General features: G+C 35.8%; 1 protein-coding gene across 1 annotated transcript in view; it reads right to left on the reverse strand.

Annotated features, from left to right (window-relative positions):
- The window catches only part of ehmt2 (euchromatic histone-lysine N-methyltransferase 2), a 46473-nt gene extending 31642 nt beyond the window's left edge, over positions 1-14831 (reverse strand). Inside the window, exons 1-16 of the mRNA XM_056240149.1 lie at positions 14760-14831; positions 14194-14233; positions 13251-13346; positions 11168-11274; positions 11060-11131; positions 10892-10967; positions 10735-10808; positions 9112-9282; positions 8978-9031; positions 7469-7595; positions 7283-7372; positions 6604-6737; positions 4834-4977; positions 2062-2366; positions 1647-1886; positions 544-626 (exon numbers count right to left, since the gene is read on the reverse strand). Coding sequence (XP_056096124.1) covers positions 544-626; positions 1647-1886; positions 2062-2366; positions 4834-4977; positions 6604-6737; positions 7283-7372; positions 7469-7595; positions 8978-9031; positions 9112-9282; positions 10735-10808; positions 10892-10967; positions 11060-11131; positions 11168-11274; positions 13251-13346; positions 14194-14233; positions 14760-14786 — 1840 coding nt within the window. The 5' untranslated portion in view covers positions 14787-14831. The remainder of the gene's footprint in view (positions 1-543; positions 627-1646; positions 1887-2061; positions 2367-4833; positions 4978-6603; positions 6738-7282; positions 7373-7468; positions 7596-8977; positions 9032-9111; positions 9283-10734; positions 10809-10891; positions 10968-11059; positions 11132-11167; positions 11275-13250; positions 13347-14193; positions 14234-14759) is intronic.
- Between the last annotated feature and the right edge of the window lie 190 nt (positions 14832-15021).

Consider the following 15021-nt stretch of genomic DNA (forward strand, 5'->3'; position numbering starts at 1 on the left):
CAAGGACACGGGTTCACAGGTGTGTGTGAGGCATTGACACGGGTTCACAGGTGTGTGTGAGACATGGACACGGGTTCACAGGTGTGTGTGAGACATGGACACGGGTTCACAGGTGTGTGTGAGACATGGACACGGGTTCACAGGTGTGTGTGAGACATGGACACGGGTTCACAGGTGTGTGTGAGACATGGACACGGGGTTCACAGGTGTGAGACATGGACACGGGTTCACAGGTGTGTGTGAGGCATGGACACGGGTTCACAGGTGTGTGTGAGGCATGGACACGGGTTCACAGGTGTGTGTGAGGCATGGACACGGGTTCACAGGTGTGTGTGAGGCATGGACACGGGTTCACAGGTGTGTGTGAGACATGGACACGGGTTCACAGGTGTGTGTGAGACATGGACACGGGTTCACAGGTGTGTGTGAGACATGGACACGGGTTCACAGGTGTGTGTGAGACATGGACACGGGTTCACAGGTGTGTGTGAGACAAGGACACGGGTTCACAGGTGTGTGTGAGACGGGTCCACAGGTACGTACTGAGCATGAGCAGAACTCGCTGAGCTTCACCCTGTTTGGCTGCGGGATAGAGCTGACGGGGATGAAACCGCAGCTTCTTCCTCCTGACCAACCAAAAAAAGCCAAACAGATCACATGACAATGACATTCATCCCCAGTATGTTGAGAGTGGCATCCATTCTGCACTGTGCATTTTAATTTTGCATATTTATAATTTGATTAATTATTACAAAATGTTTTATTTTTTATTTATTTTATTCTAAAATTATGTATTTTAATTGTGCATTTTTATGATTTAGTTAATTATTAAAAGTAATTTATTTTGATTGGTTTTATTTCAAAATGATGTATTGTAATTTTGCATTTTTAGGATTTAAATAATTGTTACAAAGTATTTTATTTTGATTGTTTTTATATTAAATTTATACGTTTTCATTTATTATTAAATATTTTATTTCATTTATTATTATTTTTAAATTATTTTTATAATTTAATTATTACAGTGCATTGTGTTTTTATTTATTTAATTTTATTTTAAAATTATACATTTTAATTGTGTGCATTTTTATGATTTAATTCATTATTACCAAGTATCTTTTTATTGTTTTTATATTAAAATTGTTTCAATTTTGCATGTTCATAATTTAATGAATTATTATATTTTTTATTTAAGTATTTTATTTCAATCATTTATTCATTACAAAGCAGATTTGGCATTTTTATGATTTAATTTGTTATGATTAAGTATTTTATTTCAATTGTTTTTATTTTTAAATTACGTATTTTAATTTTGCATTTTTATAATCGAATTATTACAAAGTGTTTTATTTTGATTTATTTTATTTCAAAATGATATATTTTAATTTAGCATTTTATTATTCAATTAATTACTAAGCATTTTAATTGGATTGTATTTATTTAAAAAAAAACAATTAATTTAAAAATTGTATAAAATTATGAATTTGAATTTCTTAATTTGTTTAGACTGATATAATTATATAAACATTATAATAAATGTAAATAAATAAAATACATATTCATTGTGAAATATAAATATTTATATATATATTTAATAACTATTTTAAATATAATAATATATATATTTAATGTATGAATGTGGTCACCTCTCGGTGTCCTGTGTGAGAATGGCTCTCTGTAGCGCCGCCCTCTTGTCTCCAGGCGGAAGTGCGCTGGGACAGACTGGCTTCCCATTGGGTAAGACGAGCGACGGTCCCACACTGTCAACACCACCGTCGCCGAGGGCAACCACATCCTCCTCCCCGCCCCCTCCTGGAGTCTCATTGGCCGGCTGAGGTTGAAGCTCCGCCCCATTTCGTACATCTCCACGACAGCGCATCCTTGCACTGTGTAAAACAGACACCAAAGACAGTTTTCAATCCAATATTTGTTCATGCGCAATCATTTTATTTATTTGCAAAACTTCATTTTCAATCAAAGAACACAAAAGTGTGAGAATGCAGAGGGAAATAAAGAGATTGTATGATGACACATTAATATGCACAAACTCCCGGCACTCACTTGATGGGCTCTCCGCTCCTCTTGTCGCTGAGCGCGCGCGCCGTGGCCTCGAGAGCCGCCGGGAGCAGGGAGGGGGTGGCGGTGGTGGACGACGCGCTCGCAGTGACCACACTGGAGCCTGTAGAGGGCGCTGTGGGGGGAACGATGACCTCGCGCGCCTCTGAAGCATCTTCTCCACAGTGAGGACAGAACAACAGGCCGACGCCCACTCCTCCACGGCTCCGCCCACTGCCCAGCACCGACACACAGCCTCGGTGGAACCGGTGAGCGATGCGAACGTCGGGACAACATTCCAGAAACGTTCCCTGTGGCGGGAAAACAGTGTGAGGAGGAGGAGCTTAGAGACCTTTCCTTAAAAATGGTAAGTTAATGAAAATTTAATATATTAAATTTTATATATATATATACACACACGATACTTCAAATTAAGATAAATACATAATTATAAAATAAAACCCTTACTAAAAATTATTTATTTAGTTAATATATTATTAAATTTAATTATTAAAAAATAATAATAATTATTAAATTAAGTTAAAAAATATATATATATTTTAGGTTAAAGGGGTTTGGCTGACAAAAAAACGTTTGGGAATCCCTGAACTAAAGCATTTAGAATAGAGTTTAAAGGGATAATTTTAAAATAAATAAATAAATATAGAAATTAACAATACATAAAAAATATATATAAAAAAAAAAAAAAAAAAAAAAAAAAAATTGTTGTATCTAGAAATAAATGAATATTTATTTAATACTCCCCCCCCCCCCCCTAAAAAGCTAATAATTACTTAAATCATAAAATGTAAAATTAAAATAAATACATAATTTAAAAATGGTTCTAGGTGCCCTAGAATTTATCTTGGCATAGTTAAATAACAAGAGTTCAGTACATGGACATAATTTACAATAAATAAATAAATATAGAAATTAACAATACAAATAAAATATTTAAAAATAAATAATAAAACTAAAACAAAAACAATAAAATAAATAAAAATAAATTGTTGAATCTAGAAATAAATAAATGAAAAAAGAATTACATTTATACAGCTTTTTTATTTGAGATTTAGGTTAATAATTACTTAAAAATCATAAAATGTAAAATTAAAAAAATTTAAAAAAAATAAAAAATAAAACACACAATAAAATTATGAAATATTAAATTTATTTACCTGCATGTCATGTGACGATTAACCGACATCAGAGAACCATTAACATGCAAATGTGTCGTCAAATTATTAAAATAATAATTTAAAATCTCAATTAAATATTTTAGGTTAAAGGGGATTGGCTGACAAACCCGTTTGGGAATCGCTGATCGAAAGCACTTAGAAAACAGTTCAAAGGGATTATTTATATATATTAAAAAACATTTTAGAAATTAATAATACATACATACAATAAATACAATTCTGTCATTATTTACTAGCGGTTCCAAATCCGTACGCCTGTATTTATTTAGTAAACACTGTGAAATGTTGTTGATGGAAAAGAGCTGTAAAACATACGGTTCGACTTTATTTTAAGGTGTCATTTTTACAGTGTAATTATATATGTAAGTACTGAGTAATATTAATTAACTACATGTACTTACTATAGGGTTAGGGTTTGGTTGAGGGTTAGTTGCATGTAACTATGCATAATTTACTGTTATTACTACGGTAAGTACATGTAACATATGTAACAAGGACACAGTAAAATATAGTGTGTGTTAAATAACTGGTGAGTAAATGATTAGTTTCCCTGTAATGATTTACATTTATTATTATGTTAATTATCCAAAGCGACTTACAAATCGTCCTCTGTTTTGTCGCCTTGGCTTATTGAATATAATGTTTTTCATAATGCCTGTACGATATTCCAGGTCGTTCATAGGTTAAATTACCGACTGTGTGAGCTTGTCCCCGGCACACACACACACGACACAAGGGAAAAACATTTAATTACTGGCAAAAACAACGAGTTTTTTTGCAGATTTGGAACGAGCTCGAGGAAAATTTAAAATTGTTGCATTTTTTCTCCATTATTAAGAAAAATCTCAAGGAAAATTTGCTTATAACATACGATTGTTGAACTTTCCTTCAGTGTTATACTTGTGCTGGGATCGTCTGTTTGTTGTTTTTATGTATTTGTCTATTTTGAGTCTATGGTATATTGAGTTTTTGGTTTGTATATTATGTTGTATATTTATGTTATAGGCTTTATGCGTGACCAAACCGGAAAACGGGTCTCATTGCATCCGCTTGTCAGAGAAAGTGTTAACGCCGTAAGAACTAACTACGATATCTATGGATTTTTAAGGTAATCAGCTAACCTATTGAGTTCACTTTGTTATTGGTGTTTTATGCTATTTAAATATCTAAACGTTAGTGTGAAGAAGAAAATTTAAAAAACTTTTAAATATCAATCTGCACATGCGAGGGACATTGATTATGCTCATTTTTGCTTGGTCCTTTTAAGTTATCTTGAGTAAAACCGCAAAAAATTTCATGAAGACCTGAATCGAAAGTGATGTGATCTGTTTTCCGGCTTGGTCACGTGACGCTCGGCATAAAGCCTATAGGCCCCCTCCTGAAAGCTTTTAGTAGCTTCTTTGGGGTTCCCCATGTGACCTACATATGACCATTGTTCCTTCTGAAATTGTGTGTAAATGATATAATGATGACGTGTGACATAAAAAATTGAGAACAATAGAAGCAGTGAAAGTAACAGTGTGTGTTTAAATAGCTAGAGGAGCAGGTGTTGGTGGTGTGTGCGGTGCGAGGCACTCACGGAGAGGCAGAAGTATCCGCAGCCGGGACAGCAGTGGTGTTTGACCATGTGTGAGCGGTGCGTCTCGCACAGCACCACCAGAGGCACGCGGCTGGAGGGCCGCATCGTCTCCCCCTTCACGATCACATTGGTACAGCCCACCAGCTGAAACACACAGAGCGGGACGAGCCACGCCAGAGGGACGGGGGACGCCAGCTTTAGTTACGCCGCACACACTCACTGTACATAAATGCATGATCGGTTCCACGATAAGTAGCTTTTACTGTCTATATAAGCAGCATTTAAACACAAACCTGCTCATTTTCTCCATAGGGGAAGCGGTTTTTATTGATAACTTACAAACGCTTAAAGAAATGTGAGGTTTTAAAATGATGGTATGTGCTTTTGTTGAAGCCACCAGTCTGCATTGCTTTTTATTTACTAATATATACAGGGCCGGCCCGAGGCATAAGCGAACTAAGCAGCTGCTTGGGGCCCCTTGGCCACCAGGGGGCCCCCCAATCGAGTCGAAAAATCGAAAAATATTTTTTTTAGATAACTTAAACAAGTGACATAAATGAATAAAATAATATGAATGAATAAATAATTAAAGACAAAAAAAATCTGATTTCATGATCAATATACCTCCCTACAACTGCTGCTGTGTCTGCCAGCGTTTAAGTCATGCGCATAATCTAGACACCTCGAGAGTGCATAGACAATTCGTGCGCAACTGCGCATAGTCGCGGACTCGCGGTAATGTTAAGCCATGTCACAAAAAAGGACGTATCCCTCTGGTGCCAAAAATAGAACGAAGAAAATGACACAGGAGGAGAAAAAAAGAGCAAGATAAAAGTATGTTTGCATGATTACTTACGGTATGTTTTGTGCAGCAATTGAACCATTCCTATCTACGGCAAGCCCCGAGGGGAAAAATACATTGCATACACACAGATACAACGAGCGCCAGTACATCATTACCGGTGTTATAGTAACAGACTTTGTTGGATTCTGTCATGTACAATCTAACAAAGTCTGTTACTATAATTAATTAATTAAAATAAAAAAGATTTTGTGGACAGTTACACTGTTTTGAGACAGTTGAGAAATAATAACATTTTTACAGTTTTCAACAATAATTGTCATTGTTGAACCCTTGCTCTTATTATGTTTTTTGATTTCTCAGTTTTCTCAAGAGTTAGTAAAAGAGTAAAGTAAAAGTTAAAAAAAATATTTTAGTAGGCTATCTATTTTTTATTAAGTATTTATTTTGTATTTATACATAACCTCACTGTATTCATTTATAATGTATCATTATTGCGTGACATTTGTGTCAATAATCGTCAAGCACAGGTGACTCCGTGTAGTGGGAGGGGGCCCCCAAATCAAATTCTGCTTAGGGCCCCCAAAAGGCTCGGGGCGGCTCTGAATATATATATATATTCAATTCACATTTATTTGTATAGCGCTTTTCACAATACGCATTTCAAAGCAGCTTTTATATACAAACTTTTATGTTAGATGTGATTAATCGATAGGACAGCACTAGTCAAGATATATCAGATTGACAGATAAATAATATTTAATAATATTTTTTCAATATTTGATTAAATCTTCGTGGGATTGTAGTTCTTTTCCTTATTAAAGCTGTTAACTTTCACACACAGTCTTTGTCTGATTGTCTGCTATTTTTTGCTTCAGATTAAAAGGTGTGTTGTTGTGTGTCCCGTTGAAGACTCGTGACCCGTTGATGGCGACTGCTTTAACCCCTCGGGGAGAATCCCGGCTCACCTCTCCGTTGATGCTCTCGATGGCCATGCAGGTCCGGCTGGAGCGAGAGCTGAACCCGTCGACCCGCGGCGCCTCCATCCTACAACTGCACAGAGGAAGCTCCTCCAGACGCTCCGTTTCTGCGTCACTCCCGTCTGCACACACACACACACACGCACACACGCACGCACACACGCACACTTAAAACACATCTTTATTTTTCAATTATTTGCCCATAAAGGCAAGGCGATGCAAGGCGAGCTATATTACAGCACATTTGAGTCATGCACAATACTAATTCAAAGTGCTTTACAAAACAAAAAGGATTTAAAAAAAATAAAAGATGCATAAAAAATAAACAGTAAAAAAAAAATTCTAAATTGAATTACTAAAATTGAATTGAATTTATTTGATCAAAAATACAGTAAAAACAGTGAAATATTACAATGTAAAACAGCTGTTTTCTATGTGAATATCTAGTAAAGTGTCATTTATTCCTGTAATGATGATGAAAATTCAGTTTTGTTGACATGAATAAATTACATTTTAACGTATATTCACATAGAAAACAGTTATTTGAAACTGTAATAATATTTCAGAATTTTTACTGCATGTTTGATTAAATAAACGCAGTCCTGGTGAGCAGAAGAGACTCCTTTACTAGAAACAGTGATTGATGGGAGTGTGTGAGGACACACACCTGCGTGTGGAGAGAGAGAGAGGCTGTGGGCGGCCGAGATGTCCAGCGAGTCCAGAGGAACCTCAGTGTATTCGGCAGACGCAGATTCACCTGTCAAACACACACAGCTGCTCACATCCACACACACACCCCCCTCCCCCCCCCGTCATCGTCATGTGTGAGTGTGTGTGTGTGTGTGTGTCTCACCTTTCTCTGCCTCGGGCTCTCCAGCGGGGGGTCTCTCTCTCCCTTTACCCTTCCCCTGACGCTTCCAGGGCGTCTCGTCTCTCTCTGGTTTCTTATAAGTGGCGAGGGGCTGATCGGATCCCGAGCTCTGACACACACACACACACACACACACATTACCTTCACTCTAGTGTACTTCATTAACTAGCAGACAACTGGGCGTTTTGATCTTATCAGCATCAGTTGATACTCTTGCTTCTTATGTCAGTTTATAAGTAAATAATGGTATATATATATATGTGTGTGTGTGTGTGTATGTATGTATGTATATATATATTTTTTTTGGATATATACGTATATATATATATATATATATATATATATATATGTGTGTGTGTGTGTGTATATATATATAAATATATATGTGTGTGTATATATATATATATATATTTATATATATATATATATATATATTTATTTATTATATATATATATATATATATATATATATATATATATATATATATATATATATTAATGCTTTATAACTGCACTGTAAAACAAAATAATAAATATGTCATAAGTATATTAATTATCATATGTCGCAGTAGTAAAATTACAATACTTGTGCCTTAATATCTTCACTTGCAAGAAGCTTTTATAATTACATACATAAAAAGAAAAAAAAATTCTGTCAATATTGTGTACAATTTCTTTTTTTATTTAGAGTTCACACATATTTTGACAAATTAATTGTTATGACTTTTCCACACACACACAAAAAAACATCAAATTTTTCCAGGTATTCAAGATTATTGGAAAAGGATTTTATATATTTTACAACAATTACACTTTTAATTCCAGACAATAAGGCCTTATTTATTAGTATTTATTTTTATTTTCCCTGACTTCTTAAATTTAAATAAAAATATATATATATATTGTAAGACTTACTTTTTTATTTGTAATTTGAGACGTTTTAATATTTTTTTTTTTATTACAGTTAAAACCTAATTTATTAGTATTTTTTTATTATATTTTTTATGCCTAATTTTTATATATATATATATATATATATATATTTAAATGCTTTTTATTTTCAAAATGTTTTAATATTTTATTTTATTATATTTTTAAGGCCTTATTTATAAGTATTTTTCTTTTTTTAATTTCCATGACTTTTTAAGTTTCAATAAAAAATATATATTTTCACTTACTTTTTTTTTTTAATTACTATTTTAGAAGTTTTAATATTTTACTTTTAAAAATGATATTTTTAAGGCCTAATTTATTAGACCCATGACTGTTTAAAAGTTTGAATTAAAAACATATTTTTTTAAACTTACTTTTTATTTTTAACTTTTTATTACATTTTTTTTTTTTTTTTGGTTACATTTCCATGACTTTCTCAGGCCTGGAATTCACATTTTAAAATGTTTCTGTATTCCCTGATATTTCGAGGTTTCCACAATCCTGCTCTTGCATTTGTTCCGAACATCCTGAAACTGTATGCAAATAAGGAGCACTCACATGATCCGACAGATGCCCCGCCTCCAGCGCCTCGTCTGCCATCCCATCATCTGACTGCAAAATAAGAGCACAAGAGTCTCAGATCTCAGCGGCGATTGGTCTGTGTGATCATGTGCGATGGCTGACGTGTTCACCTTGCTGTCCGAGTAAATCAGATCGTCTCCAGAGTAACTGTTGTAGAGCAGGTGGAAATCTTCCTCATCCGCCTCTTCGTCGAGATCCTCCAGCCAACCACTGGGATGCTCTTTGGTTGCCGTGGCAACCGGCTCCAGCTTCCCCATCCCTGGAGACGCCGTCAGAGGCGGCTGGGGAGAACAAACACTCAGGTATATATATGTGCTAATATTACACTAATTACCATAAGATCAAAGCGGCCTATAAAATCTGAGCTACAATAGAATATAATAGACAATACAAATTGACAACTATATTACTTGAGCGGGTCCTACAAATGAACTTTTTCAACTTTAGATATCGTGTAATGTTGTTGTTTGAGCATAAAACAGATCTGCACGGTTACAAAGTCCCTCCAAAGGGATCCAGAATCCACTTTACAAGAACTACAACCAACAACAATATTATTATTAAGTATAAATCAGGCTTGAAATGGTTTGAAATTGACGCCATCCTTAATAGGCTATTTACATTTGAGTGGGTGGAGCTCGTGTTATTAAGGGGCGGGACTTTCCCTGAGCATGCGCTAAGAGGTGTCAATCAAAGCACACTGAGCCAGCTAACCAATCACAGCACATTTCGTATTTCGGAAGGAGGGGCCTTAATCAAAAATATAAAATAAATCATTTTAATTAGAATTATTATCATTAATAATTTATTTATTTATTGAACAATTTTGTTATCATATTGCTATGATAAAAACACCAATTACAATCATAATAATCAAAATCATAATTATATTTTATAATATAATTATAAAATATATATTTATAATAAAATTAAATATTATAAATATAAATAAATCTATATTAAAATATATATTTTATAATAATATTATATTTTATAATATAATAATTATAATTATTATTATTATTATAATAATTATTATTGTTATAATTATTATTATAATAATTATTATTTTTATTTATTTATTTATTTATTTGTTGTATATTGGTATATTTTATCATATTGCCATTACCAGCATTTTATAAAATAATAATAATAATAAGTTATTATTGCTATTATTGTAATTACCAACAACAACAAAATGATAATTATTATTAATAATTTATTACACATTGCTATAATAAAAGATAATAGCAATAATACAAAATATTTTTGTTGTTGATTTATTGATATATTTTTTTATAAAATCAACAATGCATTTCAGGCAAATACATTATTATTAATAATAATAATAATAATAATAATAATAATAATAGCAAAAACTGCTATTATTACAACAATAATAATAATAATAATAATTATTAATTTACTTTATTTATTAAACACTGGTGTGTTATTTCTATGATAAAAGATAACAATAATAAAAGTATTATTATTAATTTATTGAACATTGGTATCTTTTTATTCATATTGCTATTATCATTTTATAAAATCAACAATCCATTCCAGCCGTGAGGAAAAGTGATTTAAAACCTTATATCTGCCTAGCGTTGTATTTCAGAGCACAGTTTAACCAGTGAAAGAAAGTCTTTTAAAGCGGTCACACACACACACACACACACACACACACACACACACACACACACACACACACACACACTGATCGTTGATCTCACCTCCGTCTGCGGCCGCGCCACTTTCTCTGGAGTTCCTGCATCCGACTCCACACACACTTTACGCTTCTTCACAACTACACAGAGAGAGAAACACTCCTGCAACTATTCACACGTCCAAATAAACGACACATGAATATGATTATGCAAGATTTATGACCTGTGTCCGCGTCTGTCTTCCCGCCGCTGATGCTTTTCTCAGGCGTAGCGTGTGCCAACGACTCTATAGACTTAATCTGCTCAGAAACACAAGAGAATTATGATTTTATTAAGAAATCCACGTGATTTTTCCCGTAAATCTGTGTTCATAGCAAAGAAATGAAAGAACCTGCGGGAAGGGAGGCCTGTTCATGGTCTTCCGCGCGCGGTGGACTTTAGCTGGAGGACTGGCTGAAGACAGAGAGGAAGAGGAGGAGGAGGAGGAGGAGGAGGAAGAGGAGGATGAAGGAGCCGTTTTACTGCCAGGGCCGCAGACGCTCATCTTCGCTCGCCCAGACGCTGGCGATGAGAGAGACGAGGTGGAGGGAGACGAGCTTTTACTGCCTGTGGAGACACACACACAACTCACTCATGATCTTTTGGGGGTTTCAGGGCTCCAGCTGTAACCTTTTCCCTGCCGTTTTTTGTGTTCACACCCAAGCGATTTCACTGACGATGAGCCGAGTGAACATGCAAAATCATTCCCTGACATTAGATGGCGCTTAATGTAAACAGAAATAGTCCTATTTTGTAGTCGCTGTCGCGTTTGTCATATAGTTCTTCATGTTCCGACACCAACGAGACCAGCAGCTCTACAGTCATCTGGCCTTGCGTCTTCCTCGTCTTATTTCTCCTCGGCAGTGTAGACCATAGATATCCATAATAAATATTATGGATATCTATGGTGTGTCGACGCTACTTGGCGTATATCTTCTTCGCCGTTACGTCTGTGTGCTCGGCAAGACCGTTTTGTGTTTGAGCGCCCCCAAGTTGTGTTTTACTGTAACTTCAGAAGCTCCAGACACGTGAGCAAAAGCGCCAATCTCATTGGTCGGATAGTTTTTGACACAGTGCGTCAAACCAAAAAAACAAAACCGAGGCGTTTTAAAAAAAATGACGCTTTTACGTGAGGTGTTTTTCGTGTCGGTGTGCACACTCACATTGGCGCCCTTTGTTTAGTCACGAGGCGTTAAACGTCGGCGAATATCGCGCGCGAAATTCGTCCCAGTGTGAACTGGCCTTTAGGATACGTTCACATGACAATGATATGCTAAAAACTGACACGTTTTTCCTTTGAGATTTCCACGTGCTGTAGGACGACGCAATTGTCAAAACAAACCATCCTCATTCACACGGATTCACGAAAACGACTAAAAACGCTGTGTTCTGCTGCCAGGCCGCTAGATGGCGATGAAACACTGTAGACTGAACAAGTAATACGCATTAGCATGACGTCATCGTCTTCAGAGATTGGCGTTTTTGTTGTTTACATTGAAGCCACATTTACACATAGCCGGGTATTTAGAGAAACGAATATTCCCCGCCCTCCGTTTTCAATAATAACATCGTGCACACACCATCGTTTTCAAAAAAGTTGTCATTTACATCGACCCGCATAAATACGCCGTCGAGCGCCATCATAACTCTGCCAAACTGGGCGCTCACATGACGTGAAGCAAGTTTGCGTTTTTAGGCGCCCCAAAAAGGCGCTGTCGTGTAAAACGCATAAAAAGTTTAACGTTTTTAGTTGACAACGGTGTCGCGTAATCAGCCCCTAAGGCTACGTCTACATTAATCCGCATACATTTGAAAACGGTGTTTTCGTTTAAAAACTAGCGTCCACACTCGTGTTTTCAGGCGTTTCCCGTGTGATCGTCAACCAGTGGATCTCTGAGCTGAATGAGTGAGTGGAGGCGGGGCTCATTTGCATATTCATAGAACCGCGCATACTAAATGAGGCAAGGGTGTCGAGTTACATTCAAGCTATTTTAAAACATCAAGAAAAAACTTTAAATATGTAATTTTGGTGATCAAATATGAGTTTTAAGGAATAAAATGACTGACTACAGGGGGACATTTAAAAAAAAAATTCAATTACCACTATAACCTGTAGATGGCAGCAGCAGGTGCACTAATTGACCCCCTAATATATGGAAAAAAGTCTCATCAAAAACAAAAAACTTTTCTTTAAATGATGACTGAATTACACAGAAAGAATGTCAAGAGCGCTCCTTTTATAACCACTGAAGTGATACATGATAATGATACATGTTTTTAAGTTAGTAACTAAAAATTAAGTTGTGCTAATTAGTTTCAACACAATTCATTCATAACTGAATGGCAGTCACTGCCATTCAGTTATGAAGGAATTGTGTTGAAACTAATTGTTGAAACTAACAACTTAATCTGTGAATTCGAACATACTACTCTTGTCACATACGGTTTACTATATAGTAGGGAAACGTGTGATTTTGGATGCAGCCGAAGACTGTCGTGTAAAGCAGCCCAGTGTGTGTGATCACCCCCCGTGCACGACTCACCTGTGTGTGTTTTAGTGGACGCGACGGGACGCGCTTCATCCAGACGCCCCGTCAGATCGTCCATCGGTTTTCCCTTTACAGGAGGAGCCGGCTCCACTGACAGGACAGACACAGCACCATTAGAATAGAACAGATCCAGGAATTTGGGTTATTATTATATAAACAATTTAGCCTCTTTTTAGAATTGTTTTTCTTCAAATGCTTTAATCTTGAATTTTACACGTTTCAAGTGAAATCCGGCATAAAGATGTGATAATGTGCAGCATAACTGATAGAAAGCCTGAAACCTTTTTTATTTCTCATATAAAAATCAACCTTTGCTGATGCTAATCATTTAATAAACACCGTTATTGATGGCAATACCTAAAATGTGAGTGAGTGTGTGAGTGAGTGAGTGAGTGAGTGAGTGAGTGAGTGAGTGAGTGAGTGAGTGAGTGAGTGAGTGAGTGTGTGTGTAAAAGAGAGAGAGAGAGAAAGTGTGTGTGTGTGTGTGTGTGTGTGTGTGTGTGTGTGTGTGTGTGTGTGTGTGTGTGTGTGTAAGAGTAAGTGAGTGTGTGTGTGTGTGTGTGTGTGAGAGAGAGAGAGAGAGAGAGAGAGAGAGAGAGTGTGTGTTTGTGTGTGTGTATGTGAGAGAGAGAGTGAGTGTGTTTTTGAGAGTGTGTGTCTGAGTGTCAGTATGTCTGTGTGAGAGTGTGTGTGTGTGTGTGTGTCCAGCAGAAGAAAGAAAATCAGGTTTGAAACAACTTGATAGTGAGTAAATGACAGAATTTCCATTTTTGAAAAATCCCTTTATCCCTTTAATGTTATACACCTGTACAATTGTACATTAACAATAAAGTGAAATAAAGCAACTAATGCTGATACAGAAAATAGTGTCCAATCACAGATATATACTGTGCATCTCTACTAATGAAACACTAATATAAAAGAGTGACAGCCTCACCTTCATGCTTGGATTGAGGAGAGCTCTCATCTGTTGGGGTCTGGAGCAAAATCATCAAATCATACTGTTAAACATGACTTATACTCCATCAATATCAACACAGACGGTTTCTAGCTCACAAAAACCTTCTGTTGTGACCCATAACAACAGATAAACTCAGGTTCGGGTTTTAAAGAGGAAACTTGAAACTCAAATAAAAAGGAGTGACACTGCGAATATATATAAATGTTTTGTTTGCAATTAACTGATAATAAGAGGTCATAAACTTCACATGCATAATATTTTAGCAGCACCAATAATCTAACACCGTTTATGTAAACAACAGCTGACAGGATCAATGCAGATATGCAATTAATCACAGAAAGTGTGCACGTTACAGTGATGAACTAAACACTAACGTTAGATGCTGCAACAGAAGCAGCATGTGGAAACCATTGAATGAAAGCGTAGTTATATCCTCCATTAGGGAATACACATTCATAACACAACCCTAATTATGCAGATGCACGACTGTAATTACGCATGCACATGTAAATGTGTGTTTTATTGTGTGTTGTGTTTCTCACCTCGAGCGCGCGCTCAGCTGCCGACATGTTGCCGGATGCGCTTGAGGGGAACCGCAGCGCGCGCACCCGCCACTTTTGCTACCATAAAAGTCTGCTTCATTCATTCAAATACTAGTTTTTATTTTTACCGTAATTTATATAACACATTGCGTATTGTTTGTCGTTTCTATAAAGTGTTATCACAAAATGTTTCCTCACGTCAGAAGTTTATTAAACAACGAACACGTTTAAATAAAATGAATGTATTCGTGTGACACGTTTA

The sequence above is a fragment of the Rhinichthys klamathensis genome, unplaced genomic scaffold (assembly GCF_029890125.1).
Source record: "Rhinichthys klamathensis goyatoka isolate OS25496 unplaced genomic scaffold, OSU_Roscu_1.1 h1tg000582l_1, whole genome shotgun sequence".
NCBI classification, from domain to species: domain Eukaryota; kingdom Metazoa; phylum Chordata; class Actinopteri; order Cypriniformes; family Leuciscidae; genus Rhinichthys; species Rhinichthys klamathensis.